Genomic DNA, 12886 nt, shown 5'->3' with positions numbered 1-12886 from the left:
ATAGTCCAAAATTATCTTAAAGCTACAGAGACTATGCTTTATAAGTAAGAGAAAACCAATAATCTCAATTTTTATGTTTAACAAAAATCCTTGAAAATTTGGGCATGTTAAACTATGTCATTTGATCTTCATTATATTTTCTGCCCTGTAGTCAGGATGGGATAATTACTGACTTGCTGGGTCAAAGATTCCAAGGTACTTAACCTCATTACTTTGCCTGCAAGAAGGGCTCTAACAAAACTTATTATAGACTCATCTAAGTAAAAGTTGGTTTTTAGTCTCCCACCTGTATGAGCTCATCAAGGCTCTCTTGGAGACTGTTTCCCAAAGTTGTATTTCTGTATAATTGATATGCCATGGCTTAGGAGAAAGAAGTTGGTTTTTCTTATTCAGGCTTGCATTGATGTCCTAAAAATTTAATATGAAAATATTAAACATTATAAACCATGAATGGAATATAGTCTACTTCATACATCCTAATATATGCTATTATAACTTGTAATAATTGCAAACTGTTATATAATTAACACAAAGAAGATTAAAAATTATTTTTCTTTTTTTTTGTTACTTTGACATGGGCATTTATACTCCTTTATACAAAGCATAGATATATTTATTAAAAGGTACATCCTTACCATTTCTTTTAAAAGTCTGCCTTTTGACCTAATCTAGAATCAATTTATTGTGTACTACTATTCCTTTCTCCTTACCATCAGTCAGTGATGCAGACAATGTTTGGCTCACATGTGAATGCCCTGCACTTCATTTTCTTTATTCTTAATTAACATTTGGTATTTATAGAGTGCCTACCAAGAAGACAGCACTGTGCTAGGCAGGAGGAAGATGGATAGAATATGCTCCTGGACTCTAAAAACCTTATACTCTACAGAGGGTAACAGATATACAAAACAGCAATTAACTCAGTAGAGAATAAGCACCATGACAGACGTACATAGTGTATGTGGACTGAGTGAACTTGTTAACAAAAGCTTCCTGATTCTTTAAGCTAGACTTTAGCCAAGCAAAAGCAGATCATCATAGGCTGAAAGGTATGAAAATGGTACAGTCTGTAGAGAGAACTGTAAGTTGTCCCACAGTATTAAGGTCTAAGTATGAAGAAGATGGCATGAATGTATTTGTTCCAATGGGAGGGATGCCAGGGTGAATGTACTGGAAGATGAGGGCTTGAAGAGTGGGACAGTAGTAGAGATTCAACAAATACTGAGCTACAAATCATACACAAGATCCCTGACCTCGTGGCACTTTCAGCTTAGAGATGGACAGGAGACATATACAGGGAGTTATCAGGTAAAACTCAGCAAAAATAATGACTGGTTATCAGTCTTCACATTATATACCTGTGAACACTTGATATGAGATCATTTCTGCTTTCTTGAAACCTTTTCTTTGGCTTTTGGGGCCCCACACTTCATTCTCTCCTCCTAACTCATTGGATACTACTGTATTTGTTTTCTTTGGCCCATCCCTCTGCAGGTACCTGACTTCTACTTGAGTGCCCTAAGGCTTCTTAGGTCTTCTCTAGATGCTTTAACTCCCTTAGTATTAGGCTATCTGCTGATGACTCCCAAATGTCTATCTCCAGTCCTTCTCCCCTTGTTGCCCTATATAAAGCTGCCTCCTTGCCAATGAATGGAAATACCAATTAGGAAGCTCAAATGAAATGTATCAAAAACTGAATTCCTGGTACTGTCCCTCCAAACCCTTTCTACCCTCACCTCACCCACCTTAGTAAACAGTAAATGTAGTCCCCCCACCCCCAATTTTACATTCGACATTAGCTTCTCTCTCACTCGACATTAGCTTCTCTCTCACTCTCCATCTAATCTGTCAATCTTTCCAGCTCTTCTAAGTATAGCCAGAAGCTGACAATCTTTACCATCTCCAGTACTACACCATCAAATCCCCATCATCTATCAGCAAGATTACTATGATAGCCCTGCAAGAGGTCTCCAGGTTTCTACCATGGCCAGTAAAACCCCTGCCCCTACAGCTGCCACACTGAGCCTTTTCAAAAATAAATCAAAACAAATTACCCCAATCCCCCTTTATTCAAAACCTCCAATTGCAGCATCCTGTTTCAGAGTAAAAAACACGATTGTGGTCCTCCATTACCTCAATGAACTAACCTTCTGCCACTTATTCCTTCATTCCCTCTGCTGCAATCATACTGGTGGTCCCTTGCTGGTTTTCAGTACGGCAAGATAGTCTTGCACTAGGGTCTTTGCACTGTCTGTCCTTTTTGGTTCAAATGTTCTTACCAGATCCCTTCATGGTTCACTCCCTGATTTAATTCAGACCTCTGCTCAAATGTCACTTCATCAGAAAAAACTTCTGTGGCCAACCTATAAAAAGGAACTACCTCTCTTACCCCTTATACTACTTTATTTTCATTCATACCATTCACTGAAGCTGACATATATATGCTTATTGTTTCCATTCACTAAAAGAGATGTTCCATAAGGATGGGGACGTTGTTCAGTTATATATTTACCATCTAGAACAATGCCTAGTAAAGAGTATGTATTCAGTAAGTATTCGTTAGTAAGTCACTTGGTGCTATGTCTAAAACTATTATCAAATATTATAAATTTGTCTAAGTATAATACAAAGTTTTCTACTTTACTGAAGAAAATGAAGCAATGAAAACTTCCAGACTCTCAAAATGGCATCAAACCATCTACCAGTATCTGTAACCACATACTCTGCCTGCCTGCCAGTCACTATAGCCAAACTATCCATGCTGCTATGCAAATACAATCTTTCTATCTCTGCATCAAGCCTATTCTCTCTAGTACACTCAAGAATATCGTTCCAACAATATAATTAGCCCTCCTCTCCCTTACCGCCAAATTTCCCATCTTTATGGATTATTGCCAGCAGCAAACAGGTGGCTACTTATCCCATCTTCCTAAATAAATAAATAAATAAAGTCTCAACTCCCTTTCCACACTAGCTGCACTACATTTCTTTGTGCGGCATTGCTCCTAAGAGTTGTCTGTACTCAGTGCCTTCTCATTCCTTTTCTCGCATTTTCTCTTCTACTCACTCATCATAGACTCACTCCTTATAGGCTTTTGCCTCCAACATTCAAAATAAACAGATGGTGAAGGTCACCAATGGCACTAGTAAAGCTAACACAAAATTCTCACTCCTCTCCAGACTTAATCATTTGACACAGCTAATTACTCCTTCCTCTTTGATAAAGGATCTTGGCTAAGCTTCTGGGGCATGACACTTTCTGGGTTGTGCTCTTAAGCTCACAGATTCATCCTTTTCCTATACCTTGCCCTTGAACTCCTGGGTCCAACTGCCTACTCAACATCTTTACTTTTTGTCTTTCCTATTTTAGGTGAGGTAACTCCATACTTCGATGGGCTTATGCAAAAACCTTTGAAATTCTCCCCTACTCCCCTCATCTCACCTTTACATCCAATCCCTAGAAAATCCTGTAAACTATCTTCAAAATGCATTCAAAATCCATCCATTTCTCATCATTTCCACTGTTATCACCCTGGTCTGTGCTATGGTCATCTGCAATTGGATTACTGAAACAGCTTCCTACTAGGCTGCCCTGCTTCCCTGCTGTCCCTACACTTTAATCCCAATCTAGCAGCCCATATCTCTTTTCAGCTCCAAAACTCCCATGGCTTCCATTTTTCTCAATCCTTACAAAAATGTGGCTACCTAGGATCTCTCCCTTGCTCTCACCCTTCTACAGACACACTGTCTTCCATGTTATTCTTAGAACATGACAAGACATGTACCTCCCTATGTAAGCCTTTGCAAAGGCGGCTCTTTCTACCTGGATACTCTTCCTCCAGGCATCCACATCCACTTGGTTCTTGTAATTCCTTCAAGTATAATATGTACTTAATGAGGCTTACACTGATGGCCGTACTTAAAATACCAACTTCCACCTCCACTCTGGAACTTCCCAATCCCCCTTTTCCTTTTTTGATGGCACCATCACCTAACACATTATGTAATTACTTTCTACATCCTCCAACAGGGACTTTTGTCTGTTTTGTTCACTTAAGTAAAGCAAGTACCTGTAACTGACTCATAACAGAAGCCAAATAAGTATCTGTTCAGTAAATTAATGAGGGCAAAAAACTGAGTATGTGGGTGGGTGGGTGGGTGGGGGAGAGTTAAAAAGCACAAGGAGAGGTCCCAATGGAGATATACACCTGACAAAGTAGGAGTACCAAATCTTGTGTCATACTCTTTTGGCAACAGTCTAAGAGCTATTTAGACCATAGCTCTAAGTCAGCAATGAACTATCAGAAATTAAAACAATCCCATTTACAATTGCATCAAAATGAATAAAATACCTAAAAATAAATTTAAGCAAGGTGAAAGCCATGTACACCAAAAACTATAAAATACTGAAGAAAGAAATTGAAGACAACAAAAATAAATGGAAAGATATTCCATGCTCATGAGCTGGAAGAATGCTGTTAAAATGCCCACATTACCCAAAGCAATCTACATGTTCAATGCAATCCATATCAAAATTCCACTCTCATTTTCCACAGAACTACAACAAACAATCCTAAAATTTATACAGAACACAAACCCACATAGCTAAAGCAATCCCAACAAAGAACAAAGCCGGAGGCAACATGCTTCCTGATTTCAGTCTATACTACAAAGTTAAAGTAATTAAAACATTATGGTATTGGCATAAAAAAGGACATGTGAATGGAACAGAATACAGAGCCCAGAAATAAACCCATTAACTTATCACAAAAGAGGCAAGAATATACAACAGGCAAAAGAGTAAATCTTCAATAAATGGTGCTGGACCATTTTCTTACACCATACACAAAATAAACAGAAAATGGATTAAAGACCTAAATGGGAGGCCTGAAATCATAAAACACCTGGAAGAAAAACATAGGCAGTAATCTCTTGGACATTACCCTTACCAGCTTATTTATGCATAGGTCTCCTCAGGCATAGGGAACAAAAGCAAGAACTAAACTACTGGACTACACCAAAATAAAGAGCTTTTATACAACAGAGGAAACCATCAATAAAACCAAAGGCAACCTTGTGAGGTCGGGGGAGAGGATTTCTGCAAAGGATATATCTGATAAGGGGTTAATATCCAAAATATATGAAGAACTTCTATAACTCAACACCAAATCATCAAGTAATCTGGTTAAAAATTAGGCAGACCTGAATAGACCTCTTTCCAAAGAAGACATACAAGTAAGTGGCCAATAGACACATGAAAAGATACTCAACATCACCAATCGTCAGGGAAAGGCAAATCAAAACCATGAGATCTCACTTCACTCATTCTATGAGAGTGGCTAGTATCAAAAACAAGAAATGTCAAATGTTGGAGAGGATGTGGAGAAAAGGGAACGCTCTTGTACCATTGGCAGGAATGAAAACTGGGGCAGCTACTGTGGAAAACAATATGGGGGGTCTCAAAAAAAAAAAAAAAGAAAACAGAAATACCATATAATCCAGTAATTTCAGTAGTAGGTATTAACCCCCCAAATTAAAAACACTGATTTGAAAAAATATATGCACCCCTATGTTTGTTGCTGCATTATTTACAATAGCCAAGATATGGAACCCAGGTGTTCATCTGGAGAAAAACAGATAAGGAAAATGTGGTATATATACACACAATGGACTAGTACTCAGACATAAAAAAGGATGGCATCGTGCCATTTAAGACAACATGGATGGAGGTAGAGTGTCTTATAATAAGAGAAATAATTCAGACTGAGAAAGATAAATACCATATGATTCTACTCACAAGTGGAAACAAAGGATTTTTTAAAAACACCCACGCACACACAACCTAACAAATGGATAAACAAAAAACAAACTCAGATGGGTAAGCAGAGACTGATGGTTGGCAGAGGGAAGAGGGGTGAGGAGTTGGATAAAATGGGTGAAGGGGAGAGGGAGATACAGGCTTCTAGTTATAGAATGAGTAAGTAATGAGAATAAAAGGTACAGCATAAGGAATATAGTCAATGATACTGAAAAGCAATGTAACAGGATAGATGGTAGCTACCCTTGTGAACATAAGGTGTATCAACTTGCCTAATCACTAGCTGTACACCTGAAACTAATGTAACATTGTATCAATCATACTCAAAACTCCCTACAGAACTGTAGTATAAACAAATATTACTCAGCTGTAAAAAAGACTATCTTGTCATTTGTGACAACACTGATGAACCCAGAGGGTATTATGGGAAGTGAAATAAATCAGACAGAGAAAGACAAATACCATATGATTTCACCTACAGGAGGATTCTAAAACAAAACAAAACAAAACAAAACAAAACAAAACAAAACAAACTCTAATACAGAGAACTAGTGGTTGCCAGAAGGGAGGCCAGTGGCAAGAATGGGCAAAATAGATAAAGGGGAGTAAATGGTATAAACTCCCAGTTATAAAATAAGTCAGAGATGAAAAGTACAGCATAAAGAATATAGTCAACAATACTGTAATAACATCAGTATGGTGACAGTGACTACACTTATCGTGGTGACTGAGTAATGTATAAAACTGTCAAACTAATATGCTGTATGCCTGAAACTAACACTGTATGTTACTTACACTTAAAAATAATGGACTATTAGGGGCGCCTGGGTGGCTCAGTGGGTTAAAGCCTCTGCCTTTGGCTCAGGTCATGATCCCACAGTCCTGGGATCGAGCCCCGCATCGGGCTCTCTGCTCTAGCAGGGAGCCTGCTTCCTCCTCTCTCTCTGCCTGCCTCTCTGCCTACTTGTAATCTCTGTCAAATAAATAAATAAAATCTTAAAAAAAAAAAAAGGACTATTATAGACAAAAATTGTTATATGTAAGCCTATGGTGATCGCAGAGCAGAAACCTATAGTAAAAACACAAAACATAAAGGATACCACTAAAGTCATCAAACCACAAAGGAAGAGAAGAAGAAAGGAAGAAAAGAAGTACAAAAACAGCCAGCAAACGATTAACAAATGGCTATAAGTACATACCAATCAGTAGTTATTTTAGCTGTAAATGTACTACATTCTCTAATCAAAAGACAGAGAATGGCTGAATGGATTAAAAAAAACCCAAGCTCATCTATATGCTGCCTACAAGAGATTCACTTTACATGTAAGAACATATACAGATGGAAAGTGAAAGATGGAAAAAGATAATCCATGCAAATGGAAACCAAAAGAAAACTAATGCAACTATACTTATATCAGAAAAAACAGACTTAAACATAAAGACTGTAATAAGACAAGATATGTGTCACATAATGATGAAGGGGTCCATCCAATACAGAACAGAATATTGGGAAATACTGGTGCACTCAGCATAGGAACACCTAGACATATTAAAAAAAAATATTAACTGGGACACCTGGGTGGCTCAGTTGGTTAAAAAAAATATTAACTGACCTAAAGGGATAAATAGCAATACAATAATAGATTTCAATATTCCATTTACATCAGTGCATAGATAATCCAGACAGAGAATTAGTAAGGAGACATCACTCTTAGAACATGTCAGACCAGATGAACTTAACATATATACACACAGAACCTTCCATCCAAAAGCAACAGAATACACATTCTTCTCAAGTGCACATGCAACACTCTCCAGGATAGATCACAGTTTAGGCCACAAAACATGAATTTAGGTGGACTGAAATCATATCAAACATCTTATACGAGCACAATGGCACAAAGCTAGAAATTACACAAAGAAACCCAGAAAATTCACAATGTGTGAAGATTACACAACATGTTACTAAATAACCAATGGGTCAAAGGAGAATTCAAAGAGAAATAAAAAAATGCCTTGAGACATAAGAAAATTTTATTGGCTACATCAAAAGCAGCTGTAAGAAGGAAATTCATATTGATAAATGTCTACCTTAAGAAATAAGAAAAGTCTGGGGCGCCTGGATGGCTCAGTGGGTTAAGCCGCTGCCTTCGGCTCAGGTCATGATCTCGGGGTCCCGGGATCGAGTCCCGCATCGGGCTCTCTGCTCAGCAGGAAGCCTGCTTCCTTCTCTCTCTCTCTCTCTCTCTCTCTGCCTGCCTCTCTGCCTAATTGTGATCTCTGTCTGTCAAATAAATAAATAAAATCTTTAAAAAAAAAAAAAAGAAATAAGAAAAGTCTCACGAACAACCTAATTTTACACCTCAAGATACTAAAAACACACACAAAATAAATGAAGCCCAAAATAAGCAGAAGGAAGAAAAAAAAAAGAGGTGAAATAGAGATTTAAAAGAACTAGCAATTCCAAATGAAAAAAAGAGCTGGCTCTTTGGAAAGATAAAACCGACAATGCTCTAGTAAAATTCACCTGGAAAAAAGTCAAATAAAATCAGAAATGAAAAACATGTTACAACTGACTTCACAGAAATAGGATCTTAAAAGACTGCTATGAACAATTATATTCTAATAAACTGGGCAACCTACAAGAAATTAATTCCTTAAAGCACAGAACTGAACAGTGATGAAATAGAGAATCTGAATATATCAATTACACATAAGGAGATTAACCAGTAAACAAAAACTTCTCAATAAATGCAAGTCCAGGATCAGATGGCTTCACTGATAAATTCTATCTAACATTCAAAGAAGAATTAGCACCAGTCCTTCTCAAACTCTTTCAAAAAACAGAAGAGGAGGGTCATGGGATTGAGCCCTACATTGGGCTCCCCACTCAGTGGAGAGTCTACTTGAATGAAGATTCTTTCCCTCTGCACCTCCCCCAACTTGGGCGCTTAGTCACGTGCTCTCTCCCCCTCTCAAATAAATACATAAATCATTAAAAAAGAATAAAAAGGAAAACTCTTCCAAACGCATTTGAAGAGTGCAGTATTACCCTGAAACCAAAACCAGACAAGGATGCCACAAGAAAAAAAAATTGCAGGCCAATATCCTTGATGAATATACATGCAAAAATCCTCAATATTAACAAACTGAATTCAACAATACATTAAAAGGATCATACACCATGATCAAGGTGGATTTATTTGAGGGTAGAGAAATGGTTCAATGGCATCAAATTTGCCAATGTGATAAACCATATTAACAAAATAAAGGATAAAAATCCTATGACCATCTCGATACATGCAGAAAAAGCATCTGACAAAATTCAACATCCATTTATGGTAACTCTCAATGCAGTGGATTTAGAGGGAACATACCTCAACATAATAAAGGCCACACAGGACAAGCCCATAGCTAACATCACAGTCAACAGCAATAAGCTAAAAGCCTTGCCTCTGAGATCACGAGACAAGATTCCTGCCCAATTACTGTATTTGACAAAGTACTAGAAGTCCTTCCAGAGCAATTAGGCAAGAAATAGGAATAAAAGCCATCCAAACTGGAAAGGAAAAGGTAAGATAACTAAAACTATCAGAGAAATAAAATAATCATTTGCAACTGCATCAAAAGGAACAAAATACCTAGAAATAAATCTAACCAGGAGAGAAAATACCTGTATGTTGAAAACTACAAAACATTAATAAGAGAAACTGAAGATGACAAAATAAATGGAAAGACATTCCATGCTCATGGGTTAGAAGAATTAATATTAATAATATATTCTTATTACCCAAAGCAATTTACAATTCAATGCAATCCCTATCAAAATCCTAACGGTATTTTTCAAAGAGACAGAACAATCCTAAAATTTGTATGGAACCACCAAACCCTCAATAGCCAAAGCAATCTTGAGAAAGAACAAAGCTGGAGGAATCATTCTCCCTGATCCCACAAGATCAGAAAGCTATGATAATCAAAACAGTATAGTACTTGCACAAAACAGACACACACATCAACAGAATCTAATAGCCCGTATAAAGAACCCATGCACAGATGCTCAATGAATGAAGTCAAGACCATCTACTGGGTGGAAGGACAGTATCTTCAATAAATGGTCTTGAGATAACTACACAAACACATGCAGAAGAATGAAACCAGACCACTAACTTACACACTATATACAATAATCAACTCAAAACGGATTAAAGACTTGAATGTAAAACCTGAAACTATAAAACTCCTAGTAGAAAACACAGTTACAGTAGCTCCCTGACACTGGTGCTATAATTTTTTAAATTTGACACTGGAAGCAAAATTAAAAAAAGCAAAAATAACAAACGTAGGACTACCTCATACTAAAAAGCTTCTGCACAGCAAAGGAAACCAACAAAACAAAAAGGCAGCCTACTGAATGAAAAAAATTTGCAAATCATATAAGAAATTAATATCCCAAATATATAATTCATACAACAAGAGCAAAAGAACAAGTAACTCAAGTTAAAAATTGGCAGAAGATATGAATAGACATTTTTCCAAGAAGACATACAGATGGCCAACAGACACATGAAAAGATGCTCCACATCACTAATCATCAGGGAAATGCAAATCAAAACCATAATGAGGTATGACCTCACATCTGTCAGAATGACTATTATCAAAAAGACAAGAAATAACAAGCGTTGGTGAGGATATGGAGAAAAGGGAACCCCTGTGCACTACTGGTGGGAATGTAAATTGGTAAAGCCACTATGGAAAACAGTGTGGATGTTCTTCAGAAAATTAAAAACACGACCACCATATGATACAGCAATTCCACTACTGAGTATTTAGCCCCCCAAAATGAAAACACTAACTCGAAAAGAAATATATATGTTCACTGCAACATTATAATAGCCAAGCTATAGGAGCAACCTAAGTGTCCATCAATGGGTAAAGAAACTGTGGGGAATATATCACAATGGAATATTATTCCGCCATAAAAAGAATGAAGTCTTGCCATTTATAGCAGGAATCGATAGAATGGGCATTATCATTAAATGAAGTTAAGTGAGAGAAAGGCAAATACGTATGATACTGGATACATGTGGAATTGAAAACCAGAAAGGGGGAAAAAAAAAGCATGTAGATTCAGAGAACAGATTTGTAGTTGTAAGGCTGGGGACACAATATAGTAGAGGGAGCCAATGTAAAACAGACATAGAAGGTTTGAATCATTCAAAATACTGACTTTTATATATATGCTACATACACAATATAAAAGTATTAAAGAGAGAGGACAAGTGAAACTGGAATTTTGAACACAAGGCATACAGCCAAACAAAGAGGTTTAAAGTAATACTAAATAAACATAATTGTTCATTAAAAAAAAAAAAGGCAACATACTGGAATGGGAGAAACTATCTGTAAATCATGTATGTAATAAGAAGCTAATATCCAAAATATATAAAGAATTCATACAACTCAACAGCAAACTCGCCAATTAAAAAACGGGCAGAAAAGATCCAGACATTTTCCCAAAGAACACATACAGGTCAACAACAAACATATGAAAAGATGTTTAAGACCACGAATGCTCAGGAAAATGCAAATTAAAACCACAATGAGATATCACCTCACACCTGTTAAAATGGCTATTACTAACAAGACGGGAAATAAGTGCAGGCGAGAAGGTAGAGAAAATGAGACCCCTGTGCACTGTTGGCGGGAATGCAAACTGCTGCAAACACTGTGGAAAACAGTATGGAGGTTCCTCAAAAATTAAAAATAGAACCACCAAATGATCCAGCAATTCCGGTTCTCCTATTTATTTGACGAAAACGAAAACACGAACCTGAAACTAATGTGTCAATTATACCTCAATAAATGCTAATTTAAAAAGGAGCTCTAAGTTATTTATACATGTTAAAGTTACTTGCTTTAATGATCTTAGATTCTTAAAAATTTCTTATGCAGTATTCAAATCTGTTAGATCTGGTATCCGCCACATCAATTTCGTGCTCCTTCATTCTGCAGTTGAGAAAATTACAAGGGCTCCACGTTCGGAATTAACTCTGTAGTCCTGGTCCTGTTTAAATTCATTACCCTGAGGGAGCTGGCTGGAAGTTCAAGGCAGACTTCAAATAAGCGAAGCAGCATAGGAATGAGACACTCACGGAATGCGCGCTCCTGATACTTGACAAAATCAAGATGCGTAAAGACATTCACCTAACTAAAATTCCCGCTTTGGGCTGAGGACCTTCCCCAGGACCGCTCGGCTCGCGCCCCGACGACCACAAACCTCCCGGCAGAGGACGCCACCGCCTCCCGCCGCCTCCCGCACTTTTCATTCGCGGGTACCGGCCGCGGGGGCCACCCGGCAGCGAACTCGGTAACGGGCCCACCCTGGGCCCCTGCCCTCCGCGCAGCCCTCCAAGACCCAACCAACCGCAGCCCCACCTCTCGGGACCGCAGGGAGCGTGGGCCCGGCTCACCAAGTACCTGTGGGGCAGGCGCTTCCCGCCGCGGAGCGGACTGAAGCGGAGCAGCCAGCCGTCCAGCAGGAAGCACCCACTTCCCAACCACCTCTTCGGCCGCCGCAGGAGCCGCAGAGCTGTGCCGACGACCCGGAAGTGCTCCCCGAACCTGGAAGTGACAGCATGCGAGTGGGCCGGGAGGCCCCGCCCAGCCCCGCTCCGACGCGCCTTTCCAGACTGGTCTGGGGAGGGTGGGGTGGGGTGGGGAGGGAGGAGGGGCGTGGGGCCGGCGGCTTTCAAGCCCCAGACAGGTGAACTTGCTTCCTTTCCGAGTAATTCACCAGGTTTGCCAAATCATGCATAAGGGAATTCTAACTTTGAGAGATTAATCTTATCCACTGTTAGATACACAATTAGGAATGTTAGGGCAGTCACACTCTATGCCTTAAGTATGTTCTAGGTAATACTGTTGAAGACGTTGCAATACTAAATTGAAGACAAATTGTGAAGATTAGAGCAGGACTTACCATTCAAAACAGGGCTGCAATTCACTTAGCCCAGCAAGCGCTTGTGATTCCTGAAGAATTTTAATGTGGGAGAATTTGTATTTAAAATT

General features: G+C 38.5%; 1 protein-coding gene across 2 annotated transcripts in view; it reads right to left on the bottom strand.

Moving 5' to 3' along the window:
- GTF2A2 (general transcription factor IIA subunit 2) overlaps positions 1-12886 on the bottom strand; it is a 20350-nt gene extending 7464 nt beyond the window's left edge. Inside the window, exons 1-3 of one of the 2 annotated variants that reach the window (XM_082733785.1) lie at positions 12798-12886; positions 12296-12439; positions 287-408 (exon numbers count right to left, since the gene is read on the bottom strand). In XM_082733785.1, coding sequence (XP_082589911.1) covers positions 287-358 — 72 coding nt within the window. In that variant the 5' untranslated portion in view covers positions 359-408; positions 12296-12439; positions 12798-12886. Of the gene's footprint in view, positions 1-286; positions 409-12022; positions 12440-12797 lie in introns of those variants that run through there. The other variant, XM_082733786.1, reaches the window with a different exon arrangement.

The sequence above is a fragment of the Mustela nivalis genome (genome assembly GCF_964662115.1).
Source record: "Mustela nivalis genome assembly, chromosome: 6".
Classification (NCBI taxonomy): domain Eukaryota; kingdom Metazoa; phylum Chordata; class Mammalia; order Carnivora; family Mustelidae; genus Mustela; species Mustela nivalis.
This window is presented reverse-complemented; position numbering and strand designations above follow the sequence as displayed.